Source organism: Benincasa hispida, chromosome 1 (assembly GCF_009727055.1).
Source record: "Benincasa hispida cultivar B227 chromosome 1, ASM972705v1, whole genome shotgun sequence".
NCBI classification, from domain to species: Eukaryota; Viridiplantae; Streptophyta; class Magnoliopsida; order Cucurbitales; family Cucurbitaceae; genus Benincasa; species Benincasa hispida.
This window is the reverse complement of record NC_052349.1, coordinates 72,064,068-72,087,195: the sequence shown is the minus strand read 5'-3', so window position 1 is coordinate 72,087,195 and position 23,128 is coordinate 72,064,068. Positions and strand designations below refer to the sequence as shown.

The 23,128-nt window shown below is 34.8% G+C and overlaps 1 protein-coding gene across 1 annotated transcript; it reads right to left on the bottom strand.

Moving 5' to 3' along the window:
* Window positions 1-11,426: 11,426 nt before the first annotated feature.
* LOC120079036 lies at window positions 11,427-12,308 on the bottom strand. The gene has a single exon (XM_039033221.1). The coding sequence runs from the start codon at window positions 12,306-12,308 to the stop codon at window positions 11,427-11,429; it is 882 nt and encodes a 293-aa protein (XP_038889149.1).
* Between the last annotated feature and the right edge of the window lie 10,820 nt (window positions 12,309-23,128).

Below are 23,128 nucleotides of genomic sequence, written 5' to 3'. Positions count from 1 at the left end.
GTTAATTCAACACGACTTTCCTAACAATTAATCGACACAATTGAATCCTAAATGGTAATGCATGTGTTTTTAATTCTATATGGATGCTACCGAACCCAATAGGATTAGAAACATGTGGATTACTTGGGGTATGACTTTCCGACGTTAATTAATAATTAGGACATTTTTTCGATTAGATTCTTGCTAGTTGTCCGCCTTTGTAGAGGCTAGTTAGATCGCATCGAGTGAGTAGTTATGCGTACATGAATCAGTTGCATGTTTAAGTTTCAGAAATCGAGGATAGAAATTGCATTGAATGGATTTAGAAACTAGATAGATCAATCCTAGTTTTTTTTTTATCCATCACATTTTAATTTCTTGCATGTTTTCATTTTATCCAAAACCAAAACCTTGTTTTTACTGTTTTTCATAGTCAAATTTAGTTTAAAAGAAGATTAAATCATGACCTCTTTGTGGATCGATCCTGTACTTGTCGCTTATGCTACTTGTTAGTATAAGAAGTAGGTTTTGGTGATTTATAAATATTTTTTGTTTCGGGTTGAAGTCGAATTAACGACATCGATTTTGATACCGAACAAAGGGCTTAGTATGGAGGACTATCACAAACTTCTTTTACGTACTCTAAGTCGTACACCAAGAGAATTGATAACTTGAGAATGCCAGTTGGGTACTTGAAGGAATTGAATTTTTCGCGGAAGCGTGTGAACGTCATGCCAATGACAGTTAATTTTGAAAAGCCTCAAAATACAGAGAATCAAAACAACGAAAACTACTAGATAAACATGTATATTATAAAACATGCTTATTGTTGGAAGGAAAAGGAAGAGGAAAAATGCACTTGTCTTATGCTATGTGTTAATCTCCATGTGTCGATAGTCATGCGTTGGATTAGAAAATATGCAATATGTGTTAAACTCATATGCAATGACCATGCGTTCCTATCACAAGTTTTCTTACTTTCTCGCCAAGTATAACGAGAACATAAGTTTCTAAGGATGATCCGAGGTCGAACACAGGGACTTGTACTCAATAATGTGTGTGAAGCAATGCATTTGAGGCGATGAATAAAAGTAAAAAGATAGAAGTTAATGGATTATGCGTTACTCCTACTCCTAACTAAACAAATTGAGCAGATGAAGTTTAACAATGAGAATTGGTAGAGATGCAACAACTGTTAACGCATAACAAGGTTCATTATGTTAGGTCACTCGAGTAATCCCAGCTCGCCACACTAACGCATCGCACACCTCTCGGTGGCCAGCCACATGCTTATATCTCTATAATGCATGGTTGCGTCGAGCATAAGACCGTTCCTATCTCTAGGAACAAAGCTTATCTTGCTTTAGTGTGTGCCACTACTTACCCTCTTGGGTAGTTAGTTGCAGCTAATCAGCTCATAGACAAGCATTACGACAGCCTCACACCAAGTGAAGAGGATTAACTCACTACACTCGTGCAAGCACACCTCTTGGTGGGTTGGTACATGCGTCATATCTCTAGGCCGCATGACTGAGTATGCGATTGTCTTCGATACTTAACTAAATGATGAATGTAGACGATGATAAAGAAGAAGAAGATGATGAAGATGGTGCTGAAGGAACTAAGAGATGCATTGATTATAAAATGTATTAATGTCTTAAGCCAAAATGTAATACAATACAGAGATAAAAGGAGATGTGGAGGGCTAGATGTAAACAATCTCTTGCTTTTCATCCAAAATACGTCAAGGCTGCTGGTGGTGCCATGGATGGATGGTGGAGAAATCTCTCTCGAGCTCTATCTCCGGCGAAACTCTGATCGTCACTCGGAAGGGGTTGTGGAGGTGAAAAATCCTCAAAGAAAGTCTTGCTCATACTCTCATCTGTGATCACAAGAACTTACCTTAAGGCAGAAACTTGGATGATTTGAAGTGAAGATCCAAGGCTCTATTTATAGAGCTCAAATTCCGACAACATTGATGATTGCATTCTGACTCACTGCTACTCTTATTGCGTTATGGGAAATGTCAGCATCACCTTATTTTGGTGATACTCCCAAGGTATGTGTTCATGCTGGTTTCTCCTGAAGTGTCAACACATTCCACCCACTTGGCGATCAATCTTCCATCACGATTATCACTCTGTGGATGCTACTCTTGCGGCGGTTTGAGATCGATGCATGCGGTCAATTCCCCCATAGCTGCAGAAATAGACGCTTTGATGCATAATAACACATTATATAAGGTTAGTGAGGATTTCTGGTGCTGGTCGACGCAAACTCACTTTTGCATATGAATTCTTGGTATTATTAACGCATATTCTACTTATTTCTAAGTAAAAGGCTACAATAGCTTGTATTTCTATAAACTATCACTTATACTGGAGAGAAGAAAGAAAAAGAAGAACTCATCCTTATAGTGTTGGGGTTTATGCTCTAAATCTTGTGGGTTTCATAGTTTGTAAATTATTTGTATGCAAATGATTTATTTAATAAAATAAAGTGTTATTTTATTCCACATTTAGTCTTCATTAACCCAATCCAATAAACTAAGATCCAAGATTATTTAATGTAACTTAGACATGTCTGTAACTGACAGACAAATGGTTCCAAGGTTGTGAGTTCGATCCTTGAAGCGGTTTTTGGAGTAATTTTTTATATTAATTTTGTTCTTTTTGTTATTTTTTGTGATTAATTAAATTAATATAGTTGTTATATTGATTTAATTAATCTTTTTTTAGGGGTGCCAAAAATTGGTCAATTTTTACTGTTTATTTAATTTCACATGTCATGTATGATTAAATTTTATATGTTGCATAATGTATGCCATATAGTTTAAAATCTCACCCTGTGCCCCATAGCACCCCTATAGGCATCTGCTACCTGTCCGATCGTTCCCCTCGGCCGAGGTGTGCGCCGCCTATACCTCAACATGTCGACAATCATGTGAGTCTCTCGTGCATTTATTTGGTTTCTGCTTAGTCCCTTGACTTAGGTCCACACTCGTTAATGGCTGTCAATCGTCAGCTTGCCCCAGTGGTGCATTTTGCCATACTCTAACCTCCATTGGTGCTCATGTTAAGTTTTAGAGGTCTGATAAACCTCCCCCGACTAACCTCCAACGTCCTCGTTGGAGGTTTCTCCCTTCATTCTATTCCATAGTCAAATAAGGAATGAATTAGGTATGCAATGAAACAAGCATTCTTCCTAAATCCATCTGGCCTCCAACTTCGTGCCTGCATGGCCTTATTGGTGAGAAGTTGTTGGGCGCAGGGGGCATCACTCCTTGGATGCCTTATTCCTGGAGCCTGTCTCATTCAATCTCCATGTCGAATTCAAAAGAGTGGATCTTCTGGGTCAATTTGTGCCCAAATTGTCGTGTTCGGGCAATCTTCAGGGAGATGATCGATGTGACATAGTGAGCACTTCACAACGTCATCGTAGCTTAAGCAGATGCTTGGGTCGTCGTCATCACTATCGTTATTGATCTAGATTTCCTTAACCCCGAGTGGTATGCCTTGCACCCATGTTCTCTAATACACTAACTCCTTCAATACATTGATGTACTGATCCAGGTCCTTGTCTGCCAACGCCAAGGTATGTTCTTCTAATATGGCTCTCAGCTAACTCATCTCTCCACAAAGCGAACGAAGTTTGTTCCACAACGGCTCAATGACTAGCCAAATGATGTTTGGTACATTCTGTGAGTGCCCGTCAGTTGAATTGTCTTCTCTCTGGGTAATGTTACCCATCCTCCTGATGGAAGCCTCCAAATTTGAAATCCTTCCCTCAAGATCTCCAGCTACATGGTGCATGTAAGCACTGTCGTCGAATGGGTGGCCCCTAAACGATAATGATTCAGAGGCTAAAGCCTACAGGGGATGCCATCCTCTCTCTAAGGGTGTACATGGGTTCGGTTGGGTTGAGTTGAGAGTGTTTTTTGGACCAACCTGAAAATTCGAGTTGGTTGGATTGGAAACCCAAAAAACCCAAACAAAATCTCTAACCCTTAAAATTCAAGTCGGGTTGGGTTGGTTTGGGTCATCGAGTTATAATTTATTTATTTTCTTATTAATTTAAAATACATAAATTTATCTACACCACATGGGTAATAACTAAAATCTCATATACATTCAAATGTTAAAAACCAAATATCTAAGATATTTATTACAAACTTTAAACAAATGTAACCATCATAATTTTAAAAGAAAAATGTTAAAAATTCATAGATTCATTGACCTAAAGTAGTTAAACTTTAAGCAAAATATATATATATATATATATTATATATATATATATATAATATATATATATTATATATGTAATTCGGGTTGGGTTGGGTCAATCTGAATAATTTACTTAGCCAATTTAAACCCAACCCAACAACTTTTTTTTTAAAGTTCTACCCAACCCAACCCTTATAGTATGGGTCGGGTTGTTCGATTTGTTCGGGTTATGGGATTTTTTGAATGCCCCTACTCTCTTCAAGCATGTTGTCCCTAGCCCTTAGCATCTTTTCTGTGGCTAGATTTAGAAAGTTGGTCATGGCTTGGGGTTGGAAGATTGATTGGGTGAGACAAAAAGTGGTCTCTGATACCACTTGTCACGGGACGGAAGAGCGTTATGCATATATGATAAAATTTTTCTCATGTAGTGCCAAGAAACCCTCCTTGACCAGCCTATAAGTTAAGACCCAAATTTCCCCAAAGGCACCTACCAATGCTCATGAACCCTAGAGTGGATTATTTGCTTGACTCACATTTGAAAGGGAGAGGAGAAGAACACACTTGATTATGGAAATAATGCTTTATTATTAAAGATTATGAAAACCACAAGGAGCACTCTACTTACAAGACCGAACTCTAGAGAGTATGGAGAGAATTACTTGCTTCACAATTGAAGTCTCAAGTAATTCCGTAACCACCCCCCCCAATTTTCACTCTCGGCCACTCCTCTCCATATGACTAGCAACTTCCTCTATTATTTAGGGGAGTTGCTAGATCATGACCTTCAATGTCCTAAAATACCTCCACATCCCATTTGACCTTCAACCTTGCCACCTCACTCATGGATGGTGCTGCCACGTGTCCTCTGTTAACCAGCTCATATCATGCCACATGTCCCCCAAGAGTAACCATTAATGGACTCAAGTGTTGAAGCATCAGGATTGCTAAGTCTACTGGGTGGGTGTTGCTAGTGTGTGTCTGCCCTACAATCACCTGCTGTGGGCGTTGGCCGTACGCGCGCCTGCGCATGCCCTTCATGTTGTGCATGTGTGCATAAAGCCCTGTGTGGTTCGTGTGCGCTTTTCTAGTCGTGCGTGTCTGCCGCCTTCATGCAGTGTGGTTAGAGGTTAGCACGGGGTCTTTTGTGCTGCCAACCTGCATCTACGCTCCCACAACACCCCTGTAGGGCGTCCACTCCCTATCCTACCATTCCCTTGGCTAAGGTGTGGCCATCTGACCCTCAACCATCCAACAATCAAGTGGGTCTCTTATGCATTACCTTGGTCTCCGCCAAGTCCTTTAACTCAGGTTCGCACTCGTCAATGGCCGTCAATCATCAGTCCAGTGGCCGCCTCGCCACACTTTAACTTCCATTGGTGCTCATGTTGAGTTCTAGGGGTCTGATATGGAGCCACACAGTATTTGAGCACCTGGCAACATTTGACACATTAGCAATGAAGGGAGAGAAAAAGAATAAAGTTAAAAAAAAAAGATGTGGAAAGATGTACGTGGTTGACTAAAAGAAGTGTTGGTTTAGCCAAATTTATAAATCAATTTAGATTCAACATTGGAAAAGATATCCCGACTTTATTTGAATTTAAATTTGATTAAAAAAATTTTTGGTTTAAATTCATATAAAATATGTTGATCCAAAAAGTGGCTTTAATTCTACCAGAACGTGGATAAAAAGCAAGATTCTTCAATCTTTCATATTCAGTCTCAAATCCTAATTCAATTTGGATTTAAAACTTATCAAGTTGGAGGACTTTGATTATGGGGGTTTTAAAAAAACTAAAGTTTGGATATATTCCAAATTTTATCCTAGATTCAAATCTCAATTCATTATCAATTTAAATTAAGAAAATTAAATTAAGGATAAAGTCTCAAATTTACCTTAAATTAAAATTTGACCATATTCCAAATTTTATCTCCAATTCAAATCATCCAACATAAATTTTTATCTCCAATTTCAAGTTAAATTAGAGATAAGACTTTAATTTATCTCAAATTTAGATTGGGGTATAACCCAAAATTGAGTGAAGTTTAAATATTCAATATAAGCATTTTTTTGTAGATATTAATTTTACTCGAAATTCAATTTTGAATTGAGTAGAGGATAAATTGTACTAAAATTCAAATCAAATTTTGTGGAAAAAAATCAATTAAACATTGACCCCAAACTGATGTTTTGATACGACATAAAAAAAATGTGTTAAATATACAAAATTCGTAGTTTGATTAAATCAACACATAAAATAGAGTCAAAATCAAGAAGAAATAACTTGTATTTTGATTACAACTTTATTTTTATTTTATTTTTTTTTAAGATTCACCAACCCATACATGTGCATAAATCTCGAAATGGATATTCGTTGAATGAGAAATTTTGGACTAATCACCACGTCATATATCAAATTAATGATGAAATTACAAATAATTGAATTTGAGGCTAATTAAAAGTTGACATGTGCCATAAATTGAAATTGAAAACATAAATTGACAAATCCCGATGATGCCACTTGTTTTCATTATGACCTTTGGATTAACATATTTTGATCCAATTTGATATTATTATTTGGGTTAAACTTGGATTGAGCCCAAAATATAGGCTTAATTTGACCTAGATGTCAAATAAGACCAAAATCCAATTATGAGAATTCTCCCAACTGTCAGGAGATTCCTTAATTTCTAAAGCGGATCACACTTGAAGACTGAAGTCATCTGGAGATACAAACATTCTTCAATTATTTCAACTTTAAGAACATCACGCACTTCATTTTCTCAAGTCAAGCGTACACATTCAAGAGAGAGAATAAGAGGTTAGAGATCGAACCACATCCATATCAAATCTACATCAATATAAGCTCAACTCCACGAAATAAATTTCTCCAAAAATCTCATGCAAAAAAACATTCCTTTTATAAATTGTAAAAAATATATTCACATAGTATATTTTATTGTATAAAAATTATTATTATTATTATTTATTTATTATAAAATTTAACTTTGAATTATTAATATTAAAATTTATTGAAAGCAGGAGATCTAAAATTAGACAATCCAAAGTGCAAAGACCAAAAGAGGATTTTAATTTAATAATAAAAAAACAACAATCATAATAGAATGTGATCATAAAGCATGTACTCTCTATCAAGACGTTAGAGCTTGACTAACCTCTTGATCTAAAATTGGTCTCTTAGTCGAAGAGCTTGATTGGCCCATCGACTAGGATGTAAGAATTATCACAGCTTGACTGACATAAAATATGTAATATTGATTAAGTGGTTAAAGATTTAAACCTTTCACTCTTCCTTGCCTCCTTTTCTATATAAGGGCTAAATATGTTATTTAATTGTAATTAACAATTGATTATCTAAAAAATCCACACTCAAACATCTTACTCAAAACCACGAAAAATTATCAGAAATAGCCTCCTCTAATTTTCATCTTTCGAAACTAGCACCTTTTTTGAAAATTCGTTACAATAGTTTTTCTCAATCTATGTCGCCCAAGATCAACCACCAAGAACTACTATAAAATCTACATTACTTAACACTTGTAGTTTTTAATTCCTTAACGTTTCTTTGAGAAAAAAATAAGTAATGACCTTTTATAAAAGAAAATGTCAAGTAAAAGGGTTAAAAAAGTGGAGAATGATGGAATGTTTCGGATATTTTCACGCGAACCATTACTTAACACGTTTTTCATGTCAAGTAATATAAGATATTACTTGACACGTTTTTCGTATCAAGTATAAGAAACTCTTACTTGACATATTTTTCATGTCAAGTAAAATATAAAAAATAATATTTTTTTAATCTTTATTTATTGTTTCCCCTTCTCCCTCATTTTCATTTCCCTCTCAAATTTGGTTTCCTTCCTACCAAAATTATCAAATAAAATACAAAAAATAATTAACTTTCCCCTAGTAAAAAGAAAACCCAGATGCTGTAGTAATCCCCCCTCCTCTTCTTCGTTTTCTCTCTTGCAAACTTCCCCTCCTGAAATCCTCTCTTCGCAGCACCACTGAATCCGCGCCCAACCTCCACCGTACAGACGCTCAGCCTCGTGCTAGACCTCCGTTCACACTGGATTGCAGCTGCATCGGTCAGTCCTCTACTGTATAGACAGCTAGACGCCCAGCCACGTGCCAGACCTCTGTTCACGCTAGACCGCAGCCGCACCAATCAGTCCTCCACTGGATTTGCGCCCATCCTCCGCCGTACAGACGCCCAGGCGCTCAACCTTGCGCCAGACCTCTATTCACGTTGGATCGCAGCCTCACGCCCAGCCTTCACGTTCACGCTGGACCACCGTTCATGTTGGATCACCCTAATTGTCTCTCATTTTTCTTTTTCAGGTAAGCACCCTCCCTCAACACACACATACAAAAGAAAAAAAAAAGAATCCTATGCAGATTTTGCATCGGTTAGTAACGAATCTGAGTATTTTATAATGTCGTGCCTTATTTAGCACCTGTTATATCTTAGGCCATCACATATTCAAACATTTCACCTGCAGTCGCTGAAGCGTCGATTTGAGCAAACACTTCGAGTAAGTGTTTTGGATGTATTGGTATGAATTTGTGATTTGGGCTATAATGTAGCATACTTATTTAAATGTTTGATGATGAGATTGATTTTGAAGTGTTGGAAGGAGTTGAGTTGCTGTCCAATAGGTTTAAGACCGATTTTGGCAAGGTTTTGGTAAGTTTGGAGGTTAATATTAATAATTCTTTGTTACCCATTGAAGTATTGGTCTAATAAGTGAGTTATTTTCAATTTTTAATGTTCAATTCAAATATTTCAAGGGATTGGAACCATTGTCCAGCAAATTTAACAATGTTTAGACGTTTTGATAGGTTTTGAGGTCTTGAAACTCTTTTGGAATTGTTACATAGTTTCTGGAATTTGCATTTTGTAACCATTATTATTGAACTTTTCGTAGGTTGGATTACTTTGTTGTAGTTTTGAAGTGGCATTCAAATCAAACCATAATTTGGGTAATTTATTTGGAGTTAATTAGTTATTTTGGTGAATGAAATTTTGAATAAATTTTTTATTGCTTGTAGATAAGATTGAGCTTCCAATATTCTCTATTTTTTGTGAAAGTTGTGAAAGTTGGGGGAAATGTATCTACATTCTTCTATTTTAAATTTTAGCATATGCTTGATTTGTTGATAATCTTCTTCCTCTTTATTATATTTTCTCAAATCTCTCCCTTCTTCCTTTGTTTTGTAGCGAAAAGCAATTGTTCCCCCTGAGGCAGGATATGGTCAATAGAGAATGAATGAAATCCTAGAAGTCTCTAACTTTTGTAGATATTTTTTAAGTTTCGATTATGATATTTTTCCATGGCATAAAGTAAGCCAATCATGTACATTTTTCCTTGTGCGTGATTTTTTGTCATTGTTGTATCTTAAAACTTATTTCTATATTTTGAAATTTGACGTTATCACTCTTTATTCTATTTTGGAGATTAACATGGTTTGCCTGACCTTTAGTTCTCGATCTTTAGACTTCAAAGCTCAATGCATAGATTAAATAATATACTTTATTGAGAGGTTTGTCACTTTTGTGTTTGCTGAAAGTTGAATTTTGTATACAAAAGCAATATTTGTGATTTTACTTTGTGCATGTACATGTGAAAGATAAATATTATTATAATTTGTGAGGAGTGTTCATATGAAAGGTCATAGTTGAACATATGAAATTTTTAGTAAATATATTGAGTGGATAGATCTTAAATGTATAATGTTTATTTAGTTGATGGAATTATATGGTTGGAATACAAGATAGAAAATGAGAATATCGATTGAGACATTTAATTTGAAAAAAAAAAAAGATATATACTTGACACATAAAAAATGTCAAGAGTTATCATATATGATACGTAATCAATGTCAAGAATCAATAAACTTGGCATACTACCAATGTCAATTGTATTATCTTTCTTGACACGAAAATTGTATCAAGAAACATTTGTCTTGACGTTTTTTTGGGGTCAAGTTATCACACTATACTTGATAGTCGAATACTCGATGCTTTTATAAGCATCAAGTATACCCTCTTGACATTGGAAAAACGTCAAGTAATTTGTTTTTTGTAGTAGTGGAGATTTATATAAAAATTTAACATTTTCTAACTTATCATTTCTCTTTAATTTTCTCGTAAAAATCTTGGGTAGTTAACACCGAGATTCTATCGATTTTTCTAAAATTCAGATCTTTCAACCCATAAATCAAATTTTGCTACAAAAATTAAGTAAGATTTGGGAGATATGAAGAATCTCAATGTATCTCGGGTAAAATTAACCCCGAGATTCTTTATATTTTTCCAAATCTTAAATTTTTATTTACAAAATTTAAAAATCATAGTGCTTTTGAGATACATATGAAAAATCATAATTGGTAAATTCATTTGGAAATTTGAAAATTCATATAATTGTGGAAACAAAAATTAGGGTGAAAATTTGAAAAATTATGTAAAATATTGATATAAGATTTGGTAAAAATAATTGAATTTGGAGAAAGTTTGAAAAGATATAAGATTTGGTATAAGATTTGGAAAGATTATATAATATTTGAAAAAATTAGTAAAATCTCGGTATTAATATTGTCCGAGATTTCACCGAGAAGCCCCAAGACATTTAAAAAAGTTAATTTTTTTTTTAAACTAAATCTCAATGGTCGATCTCGCCCAAAATGGATCAAGAAAAACTAGTTTAGAGTTTTCGAAAAATGTGCTAGTTTTTAAAAATGAAACTTGATAATGTTATTTCTGACAATTTCCAAAACCATTTGTCCTTAATATTTTTGGGTAGATACACCTATCTCTATGTTTCTCTCTCCCATCACTCACACCAAAAAATAATTAAAATATTGAAAAAAATAAATAACAATAATTTGCCACATATCAAATTATGAAAAATAGGTGCTATTTTCGTAAGAATTATTTACATCATGCTATTACGAAGTTTTTGTTTAACAGGTAGGCAACCATTAGCACTTTCATCTTTGAACTTAAATGTGTTACTTTTAGAATATTATATTACAAAGCAAGAGAGTAATGCAGACCTTAACCTAAGACCACATATTATAATATATATAGTTGAATTAAAATCTAATTCTAATACAGCAACAAAGTTACATTACATTACAGGTAACTGTCATGTAGGAGAAAAAAGCCAAATAATTGGAGGGTCAGAAAGTGAATGAAAATAAGGCTAAGGAAAACTTGAATTCTCAAGAACTGGCATTGTTCTTGTCACTGCTGCGCTTGGCATTTTACTGTTGCCAACCCATCTACTCTGTAAAACCAAATCTTCATCCGCTTGTTTCTCCATTATCTGAATCTTCTTCGTCTTCAAAGCTCTGATCGTAACCATGGCTGCATAACCAGCTACCACCAACCCACCAACGCCCAAAACAAACCCAATCACCCACAAATACCACGTCTTCTTCTTCCTCTTCAACTTTGAAACCACTGCAAAATACCCCTGTTTTCTTGAGTAACATACGTCAGGGGACTCCATTTGGGTCAGATGGAAGATACCATCTTCATCAAATTCTGCACACATTGTGTTCGACGATTTGCCTAAACGAAATTTCAGGTTTGGGAAGTGGATTTCTATGCGGTTTTCCATCGTGGCGATGCTGAGTTTCGTGATGTTTTTGGCTTCTGTGTTTGATGTTGCGTTGAAAACCATGAATCCGATGACTGGAGTTAGGAGTGAGAAGCCTGGAATTTTGAAGTAGGAAGAAGACCAGTTCCCGAAGTCCTGGTACACTATTACCAGTCTTCTAACGTGGGGCACCGGTAAGGTATTTGACGGAATGCCAAAGTGACTGAAATTAACTCCTTTGTCCCACAGCCTCCGGCTTCTTAGCCGGACTACAGAAACCTCCATGCCGGAGAGATTCGCCGGGAGGCTAGCTTGATACAAAGCGCCAGTATATGGCCTGCGTCGAACCAAAGTCTTGAAGGCAGTTTCTTTAAGAAAGGCATCCATGGAGATGGAGTCATTGCCCTGCAAGGAGTTAACAAATGGGCAGAAAGTGAAAGAGAAAACCAGGAAGATGAAGTTCCAGTTCATTTTGAACACCATTTAGAGGTAAGAAAATTTCAGGATGGTTTTGAGAATTTTAATTATATTAGCTAGCTACCTTGACATCAAAAAATATAGTGAAACAAAATGGGGGAGAATGGAGATAGGAGAAATGATTTGGTGGGTATCTTTAGAAATTTCATCTCTTTCTGAATGGATGATGAAGGGGGTGTTTTTTGCTCCAAGGAGGGCAAGCATGCTCATGAAATGGGACCCCAAGAGGAGACAACAGGAAGCTGGAATTATGGATCAAAGGGTCAGTTTGGATTTTCCTTTTTCTACTTTGTAAAAGTAGAGAACTTTTGGTGGGTTACCTTTCATTTCTCTCACTTTATAAAGCAATGAGTTTCTGGTGTAAGAAGAGGGAATTGTTTACAACACTTGGACAAAGTTTTCAAGGTATTTGAGTATTGGTTGTGATGTTGTTTATTACTTATAATGGCTTATTGATCATTGACATGTTATTGATTTTAAAAAAACAAAGCAAAATAAATCTTATCTGTACCATAATTTTGAGTTTGAAATATTTGAGTAAGAATGATGTTAAGTTTAATTTTTTATAATTTGTTTCAATACAAGTAGGTTTCGGTATAGGAAAATCTGTCATCTAACAATTACGAAAGGATATGCAATGTTGGTGATTCCTGTTGATAATGATGTAAGATTACAATAATATATGTGATGAAATCCACTAATAAAGATGAGAAAAAAAAAAGTAAAATAGTAGAGAATCAATGTATAGATTTACGTGCGTGGTTTATAATAATGCGTTACTTGTTAGCTATGTCTACAGATAGAGGGAGAGTAATTTATTATTAGAAAGAATAATTCAGATTACAGATTATAGGTATCTCTAGGATCTAAGAGTTGCATCTCTATAAATTCTAAGGTCAAAGCGTAAATAGTATAAATATGACAAATACGAAAACAATTTAAGTTGTGAGATCCTATACTTGGGTTCGAAGAGCCAGATATTGTATTCAAGACATTCCAACAAGATTAATGAAAGACATGACAATCATCATATATATATTCAGATTGAGAATATTAAATATTTTTTTTAGGAAAAGAATATTGAATCAACTTTGCTTGTACAAGTAATAGTTTCCGCATTGTGACATAGACCACATATAGGTTCCTAGGAATTGAACAACAATTTAGGTTTGTCAACACTATTTCTTTGATCTCTTTGTCGATGGTATGTAGACGATATATCTCTATCACCCAGTTAAAGAAGAAGGTGCCAAATCCAAACCATTGAATCTAAGGAGTCATCGCTACACCCCTTTCGATTTTTATCTTTCATGTGGATGTCTGACTGGTGGATGAGAGTATGGTTCGATCATTCTATTCTCTTCGGTGTTAACATCTAAAAAATGTGAAAACGTTTGGTATGAAAAAATAATTCCTGCCTATATAGTGGAACCCCTATTCTAAAATGGGGAGTTCCCCCATTTGGTTGTTGTAGAGCTAACTAGCACAAATCTCGAGTGAAGGATGGCGGAAGCCACTTGTCTGTTATAATGTTTTGATAGTGAAAGGTTGAGATATTGCTGGTCAAGAAATTAATGCGACTTGTGAAGTACAATAATTATTAGGAAATAATTGAGTTAGAGTTGTAATTGTGAATGCTCTAGATAGTTTAATGAGAGAGATGGATATATATATATATTAAAAACACTACGATATTGGAAATGGGTGTCATGATACTCTGAAATCAAATCTTCACTTCGAGTAAGCTCCATTGTACTCTATTGCACCAATGCCATTGTGGGTGGCATTTAGGGTAAGGGGTGGAATTGTATTATTTGTGAAGTTGTGAACTCCTAAAGGCCACAGTGTAAAGAGTTAATAAGATATAAAATTATTGTTGTTTAGTCGTGGTCATGATCTCCTTAAGCTAAACGGTGGATGGAGTTCACAACTTCCTCCCACCTATACTCTCAAACTTATTGGGCCAAACACTCCCTATGGAGCTAGATTTGGCCATTTGGGCTCCTATGCATTGTTCTCTTGGCCGCCTTCTATCAAAGATGGTGCATAATATGCTTCCATTTCTTTTCTCTGTATTACAAACAAGTCCCATTTCGAGTTGTCTTCATGATTAGATCTAATAAATTAACCATTCACAACAAACCTTAATAAAAGGGTAATTTATAAAAGATTTCAAACTAAGGGGTTCTTTTTTAAATACTATTTCGAGAACACTAAAGTAAAATTTGCAAAATGAATAGTCAATTTGTAATTATCCTTAAAATGAAATTGAAATCACAAGAGAAAAACGTCTTAGATCCCCATGGAATAGGGTGAAAGGTTAATTATTTAGCCAGGAAATTAAGGGTTGTGTGTAACATTATCAACAATCAACAACAAGCAATCTTTTCAAAAAGAAAATCAACGACAAGCATTGATTGCTCTCCTAAATTGAAGCAACTTTGACATTAAAAAATAGTACACTTTACTTCCCTTGTTCTTCCATTTCATCATTGATAATAATGGCATCTCATATTACTTTTATCTTGTGGATTATGTAAATTAATTTAAACAAAATAAATTAACATTTTATATATTTAAATAAACAAATATATAACACTAAATAAATATTTTCTTGTTATGATATTGTAATATAGATAACACAACAATTTTAATTTAATCATTTTATTTTATATTTTCATGAAGATTTTTTTATGTATGTATTAACTATCAATGTGAAAAAAAAATATAATTTATAATTATTTAAATTGGGATGTTCTTTATAGCTCTATTCTATCATTTTCGATTATCACTTATTGATCATTTTTTCTTTCTAATGAGAGATCAAAAAATAAAAGATTATTATAATTGATAACTCTCTTCTTTAAAGTTTATGCCGTAGAAGCCACCATCAAACTATCAACTTGTATCTGCATCTTCTTGACCAAGACCTAGAAGGTATGGAATGACTAACATCGTCTTCTCACATATTGGAATGATAACGATTTTAATGGTGTAGATACTATATTTTGTTTGATCTATTTTTATTTTCATACTTTTCTCGTTGAATTTAGTCCTCCACTTTTACTGTTTTTTTAATGGTGTAACTTTTTTTTACTGTTTTTTTTTTACGGCAAGCTTATTTACACTTTTGTAACTTTTTTATTTTCTTTGATATGTCACAATTTTAGTTCTAATTATTATTATCACATGTCGTCAATTAGTTATTGTGAATTTGTAATTTTATAAACATGTATCTTTGCATAAATCTAAAATCCATCTTTAATCTCAGGTGTAAAGTCAAATAAAAAAAATAAAATAATCACTAAATATTTCTTAAATTAAAAATGATAGCAAATTAATATGTGGTTGAAGGCAGAGTAGTGTTTCTTTGTGGGTTTTGTTAAAATTCCATAAATACATGAAATTTCTAACCAAAATTAAATTTGATAATTAGTAGTGTTATCTTTGTGAATTATTCTAATTCATAAATACATGAAAGTTCTCCTGCAAATGAATATATGTATTTTAAAAAAGAATAAATTTGAGAAAAGTAGTGTTCCTTTATGTTTTTATGGTTAAAAATCCATAAATACATTAAATTTCTCTCTAATTTAAAATTCTAAAATTGAAATCATTTTCACAAAATTAACTATTTGAATTTCAACCATCAATAACCATTTTTAATTTAAAATGAGACTGAGTAGTGTTCGCTTTTTGAAATTTATTAATGTCTTAAATACATGAAATTTCTCATTAAACACCGAGAGCGAAAATTAGAATCATCAAAGTTTGATATAAGAAGTTATTTTGGGAATCCAAAATAAATTTTCAATTTACTTAATGGCTCTGATGTCACTCACAATTATTAGCTTAAGTTTTATTTCTAAAATGTGAGATAATAAATATGAGACATTTAAAAATAAAACAAATAACATTTTGTGGACCTTATTTTTCTAATTTAATAATAAAAGATAAAAATTTGGTAACCGTTATTATGGGTGTTGTAGGGACGCTAACACCTTCCCTACACACAAATGACTCCGAGCTCGAATCTGAATTTACGTAGACCAATACTTTTTTAATTAGGCGACCAATCATGCCTTTAATATGATTGGTGACGGCTTCATAACTCTTTATTTAAAGAGACCCATAAAAGAGGACACCGGCCGCTCCGCATGCGATCACGTTGCGATAGCTTAGCAACTCCGCTGGAGACCACCTTAAGAAAGTCAAACCATTACATTTTATCTTTTATTATTCTATTATAATTTGTTGGTCCACTTGATTGTTGTCTTTTATATGATTAATTGTAAATATTTTTATACTAATTTTTTTGTGCAATTTTATTTTGCATACTACTATGCATTCACACATATTCACAAACCCTCTAACCGGTCTACTATCCTATATGATTAGAATTGAGAATGGATTAGTGTTGACCTTCAAGAGGTTATTAACTCCCGTGTAGGTGCATGAAAAATTCTCGCTCAAGTTGATTCCATTATTTTTTTTTTCTGACATCGGAGTTCATGTGGGGACCTTTTTATTTTCTAGAAAGGTTGGAACCCAACTTTACCCCATCATGCATCCTAGAGAGCGAATAATATATTTATTCCAAGCTTAACTTTATGATACACCAATTTTGTTGACATTTACAATGTTTGATTTTCATGTTATCTTATTCATATTACATATTACTTATTTCCTTCATGTATCCTAAGTTTATCAACTCATGTGCATATTAAATTCATCGTAAATATCATGTTTGATCTCCTTTTCTTTCTCTAATCCTTAATTTTTTTCCTTAAAAAAACAAAAAAAACCCTCAACCATTTCACATGTTCTTCATAACCAATATATATTTTTTTTCATATTATTTCATACTTCATGCAAAATTCATTTGTTTATCTATAAAAATATTTCATTTCATACCTTATGCAAAATCAACTTTTTTTCTTCCATTTTTATGTTGGTTATTCAGTAATAATTAAATTTTGTCATCTTACTCACCTTTTTTGTTAATCTTCATATATTTATCTTGCAAAAATCAAAAGATAAATAATACATTTTTTTTTCTATTTATGTTATGCATTTAAACATTTTGTATATTTTATTTTAGCATTTCATATGTCATGGGATTCCTCAAAAAAAAAAAAAAAAAAATCTAGCATCATAGAATGGTAGAAAAGAAAAAAATCTTCAAACATAAAAACAAGAATTGCATTCATGTTTTTACATCAAATTAATTTTCATTATCTTGTACTTCACTAAGTTATTAATTCCTCATTTATATCATTTTAGCATATGCGTTCACTTTATATAAAACAAAGGCTTAAAAAATGAAATTAGTAGTTACATTCATGTCATGCATATAACAAATTCTCATAATTCATACATTATTGTGCTATTGACATCTTTTGGTCCGCACATAGTCCCAAAATACAAAAAAAGAGAGAGAGAAAAATAATAAATCAATAGTTGCATCCATGTCATGCATCGAACATATTGTTGAATGATAAAAAAATAATAAATTTGCTCATAGAAACATGCATTTTTGCATCATTTTCATTAAGTATCTAGAATTTTGATTAATTTTACTCACCTTCATTACTCGATTAACTTTTTTTTTTTTTTTTTTATCAAATTGCATGCATCATAGGGAAAGTATTTCTACATTTTGTTTTCAAATCACTTAAAAGCAATTCTAGTGTAGGAGTTTTACATTTCTTGTTTGTTGCATCCATTTTAATCATTAACGGTTGCATGCATCATATGATTCATGGAGTCAGTTCCATGCATTAAGATAATTATACACTTTAGGATAAATACTGAGATTTTATTGTTCTCAATCCTTTTGTGGTCCTAGTTCACTAGTTATTGAATGCATTATAGGAAAATGTTCATACATTTTGTTTCTAAATCACTTAAAAAGCAATATTAGTCTAGGAATTTTACATTTGTTGCTTATTGCATCCACTGCATTCATTAATGGTTTCATCCATCAATGGTTCATGGAATTAGTTCCATATATTGAAAAATTTTGGACCAATCACAAATTGGCACGTCATTTATTAAATTAATGAAGAAATTTTAAATCGTCAAATTTGGGACCAATTAGAAGTTGACATGTGTCCCAAATTGAAGTTGAAGACCAATTTCGATGGAGTCACGTATTTCAGATAAAATTAATTTGACCCAATTTAATATTATTATTTGGGTTTAAAGTCCAACTAAGCCCAAAAATAGACGATCTAAATGTCAAATCAGGCTTAAAACCAACTAATTGAGCCCAAGGACCAGACTCATGGATCAACCAAGCCCAAGTCCAGTTAATTGGGCCCAAGGGCCAGACCCATGAACCAACCAAGTCCAAACCCAAGAAGTCCACCTGAGAACTCTATAAATAGAGAAGTTCTCTTCATTTGTGGGGGTCAACAATTTTACAATCCAGAGAGAATTCTCCCAACAGTTAAAAGACTCTTAGACTTCTGGAGTTGCATACTCCCTGAAGACACAAGTCTCCTGAAGATACAAGACTCTTCCAAGACTTCAACTTCAAGAAAATCATACGCTCCGCTTCTTCAAGTCAAGCGTACGCATTCAACTGAGAGAGAATCAGATGATCAAGTACTAGATATCGAATCACATCCACATCAACACAAGTTCAACTCCACGAAACAAGTTTCTTCGAAAGCCTCGTGCAAACACTAATCCTCTAAGAAGATCATCAAGCCCAAAGATCGATCTTCCAAGAAGATCAACAAGTCCAAAGGCCGATCATCCAAGAAGATCAACAAGCCCAAAGGTCGATTATCTAAAAAGATCAACAAGCCCAAAGGCCAATCATCCAAGAAGATCAACAAGCCCAAAAGCCTGTCATCCAAAAAAAATAAACCAAGTAAAAGATTAACGTTTATTTTAAACGCATCAAATAATTATATATTAGATATTGTACTTGCTATACTAAAATCAATACAAATACAAAAGTTCAAATTTCACGAAGCAATTTCTCCGAAAACCTCGCGTGAATAATTTACACGCCCAGTGGGACCTCTATACCTCTCATCTCTCTCTCATCATCCAAGTCAACAAATCAAAAGTTGGCACTAATTGCATTCAAAGCTACTATTGCAACCGATTCCTAAATGGGACCCGTCACCCGCAGTCACTCAAAGAAGATTCTGCATGAGCAAGAACAAGGCTTTATCACCACGGATAAAATTTGGGAATACCTGATTAAATTTCCTAAAGGTGGGATCGCCATTAGAGAAAATTCCTTATTTGACAACTCTGCTTCTACTTCTGATCGATCAGAGAAAGAATCACACTTTGATATAAAGTTTGTCATGATGGTGATGTAACGACTGAGTTGGCCATGGCAGAGATGGAGAGAAAGATGTAGAGGAGCAAGATCATGAAATCGTTGCCTTAAGAGAACAGATGCAGGCTCATGAAGTTGCTGAGTTGAGTCAAACTCCTGCTGTTAAAGCCAATAACAATGGGAAAACCGTGTTGCAGGAAAACTGGTGACATTAAATTAGCCGTCAAAGACTTGATGACTAAAATTATGTGGGACGCAATATGCGATGCATGTCTTAGGTTATGCATTGAGTATCATGCGTCGGTGATCATGTGTTATAATGAAAATATGCGTTACTCTTATATTCGATGACCTTGCGTTCCTGTCACAAGTTTTCTTGCGCTCACGCCAAGTATAACGCGAACGCAAGTTTCTCGGGTGATCCGAGGTCGAACTCAGGGACTTGTAGCTAGATGTATGCGGTGATGTGTTTACGGCGGATGAATAAAAGAATGATGGAGGGTATAAGATAATAAACTACTCCTACTCTTAACTAACAGATTAAGCGATAAGAATATGATTGAGAGGTAGAGACACGACAAATGTTGAAGCGTAGTAAATGCATGGAAAAATAGATAAAATGTGAAGAAGTCTTCATTGCAACCTTAAGCTTGATTGCAAGGGCAACCCTAACCAACGCAAGCTATGCGATCATGCTACACACACTTGAGCCTAATTCTAGGACGCATGCGATGTATATGGGATAGTGCTTAAAAGCCTATTTCTAAACCTCCATAACCCGCTCATGTGCTCTCGCCGCATAAGTGTGATAGCCACATACCACCGTATCCTACTTCTGGACGCATGCAATATCCTATCCGTAGGGTGCATACGCTGTGTAATAGCAAACAGAGCTTATCTCTAAGTTCCCCATTCTTACTTATGCGATCCAATCCGCTCTCTCGAGACTTAGATTTTTTTTTAAACTACTCTTCCAAGTATGCCTAAATGATGAATGATGCGTTCATAAGACAAGGTAACCACATGAACTTAGCTGACGTAAGATTATTCCTATCTCTAGTAAACACTTGCTTACATTACTTAATGTGACCAACCACTTACCCTTCCAGGTAGTTAGTTGTTGCTGATTTTACTCATAGACGAGCATTGTGTCTGTTTATAGACAAGCGTTGCTACAGCTTTACACTAAGCAAATAAGGTTTTCTCACAACAATCGCGCAACGCACACCTCCCAATGGTTTGCTACATGCTTCATATTCCTATGTCGCATGATTAAGTATGCGATACTCTAACAATCTTACTCAATGATGCAATGAATGTTAAGGATGCTAAGTAAAGGAAGATGGAGATGGAATCGAAGGAAATATAGAAATGCATTGATCACAAAATGTATTAATTTCTTAAGCCAAAATGTAATACAATACAATATAAGGAAAGAATAGAAAATGAAAGGACTAGCTGGAAGCAATGTCTTGCTTCCAGTAGATGTGTGTCAAGGCTGTCGGTAGTGCCATGGATGGGCGGTGGAGCTGACTCTCTCGAGCTCTAACTCCGACGAAGGCTCTGGTCGTCACTCGGAATGGATGAAGGAGATGAAGAACTCTCAAGCTTTCTTCTCACGCTTTCGTCTGGATCACAAGGATCCACCCGAAGGTAGAAACTTGGATTTTTGAAATTCTGCTCATCAACTTCTATTTATAGAGCTAGATCGCCGACAACATTAATGGATCTGCTCTAATTCTGACATTTGCGGCACGATGGTTCTTTTCTAAATCTCTGTTGCTAACAACGTGGTAGGTGAAATGTCAACATCATCTTTTGATGCTCTCGAGATTTTCATTAATGTTTCCATTCCACCAACTTTGCGTTCATCCCGCTATTATGGTTATCATCATGTAGCCGCAATCTTGCGATGACTGCATTTGCTTGATGACTGCAACTTCTATGCAATGATCGCAATCGCTTGACGATCGCAACTCCTATGCGATGGACGCATACGGTCGATTACCGCAACACCCATGTGTTGACGTATGCGTTCGCCTTTGCGATGGAGAAATTCTCCGCATGCGGTCATCTTTGCGATAGCCCGGCTTCCGCGTATGCGTCCGCTTCTTGCGTTAACTATAAATATAAACAATTGAACGCATAATAACGCATAATAGTGGGTTAGTCGAGATTCTTAAGCCGAACGACGCAAACTCATTTTCTCATGAATTCTTAACATATTCGCCGCATATTTCACTTAACAATCCTCATAATACTAAATAAAAGGCCTAAGATGACGTGCATTTCTGCCCATCATCACACCCTCAAACTTAGAATCATGCTTGTCCTCAAGCATGCATTATACTTAAGAAATCCTTGACTCACCCTCTGGCTTTCCTTTGCGATGATTAGCTTCTCAGAATATAATTTACTCATACCTCTAACCATGGCCGCAATGCTCTCCTCCACTTTGGCTGCTTCTTCAAAGAGATCTTTTCTAAGTTTAAATTCGGCAAGCATTTACTCAAAAACTTTTTCTTCATTCCCCGCAACTATGTGTTTAGCTTTTAAGAATGCGTTCGTTCAAAACAATTCCAGATTATGCGATTACTTATTCAAATGTGGCGTTGAACTTGGTTACACTCTTCGTTTTGGCTTGCCCCCACGTGTGTCATGTGGGCATCCAACTTCGGTTGCGTTCCATATTCAACTCAACTCTTACCTTGCTTGATTTGGCTTGCGCCCAACAGAGGAGTTGCGTTTATGCGTTGATCCTGGTGACTTACCTACGTTTTGGCTTGCCCCCATGTGTGTCATGCGGACATCCAACTACGGGTAAGTGCCTTTCACAACTTAACTCTTATCAACATGGGTTTCCCCATTGCGTTGACATTGGAGTTGTTAATCTCAAAATATATATATTTTTTTTATTCTCAACTACGGGTAAGTTTTTTTTCAAAAAAAACTTGGTGACGTAAAATTAGCCGTCAAAGACTTGATGACTAAAATTATGTGCACAATATGCGATGCATGTCTTAGGTTATGCGTTTAATATCATGCGTTGGAATGAAATTATGCGTTACTCTTATATGTGATGACCATGCGTTCCTGTCACAAGTTTTCTTATGCTCACACCAAGTATAATGCGAATGCACGTTTCTTGGGTGATCCAAGGTTGAACTCAGGGACTTGTAACTAAATGCTATGCAGTGATGTGTTTGCGGCAGATGAATAAAAGAATGATGGGGTTTGTAAGCTAAGCTCTACTCCTACTTCTAACTAACAGATTAAGCGGTGAGAATATGATTGAGAAGTAAAGACACAACAACTGTTGACGCATAGTAAATGAATGGAAAAATAGATAAAATGTGAGGATGTCTTCATCGCAACCCTAAGCTTGACCACAAGGACAACTTCAGCCAACGCAAGCTATGCGATCATGCTACACATGCTTGAGCCTAATTCTAGGATGCATGCGATGTATATGCGACAGTGTCGAGAGGTCTTATTTCTAAGTCTCCAATCCTGCTCATGTGCT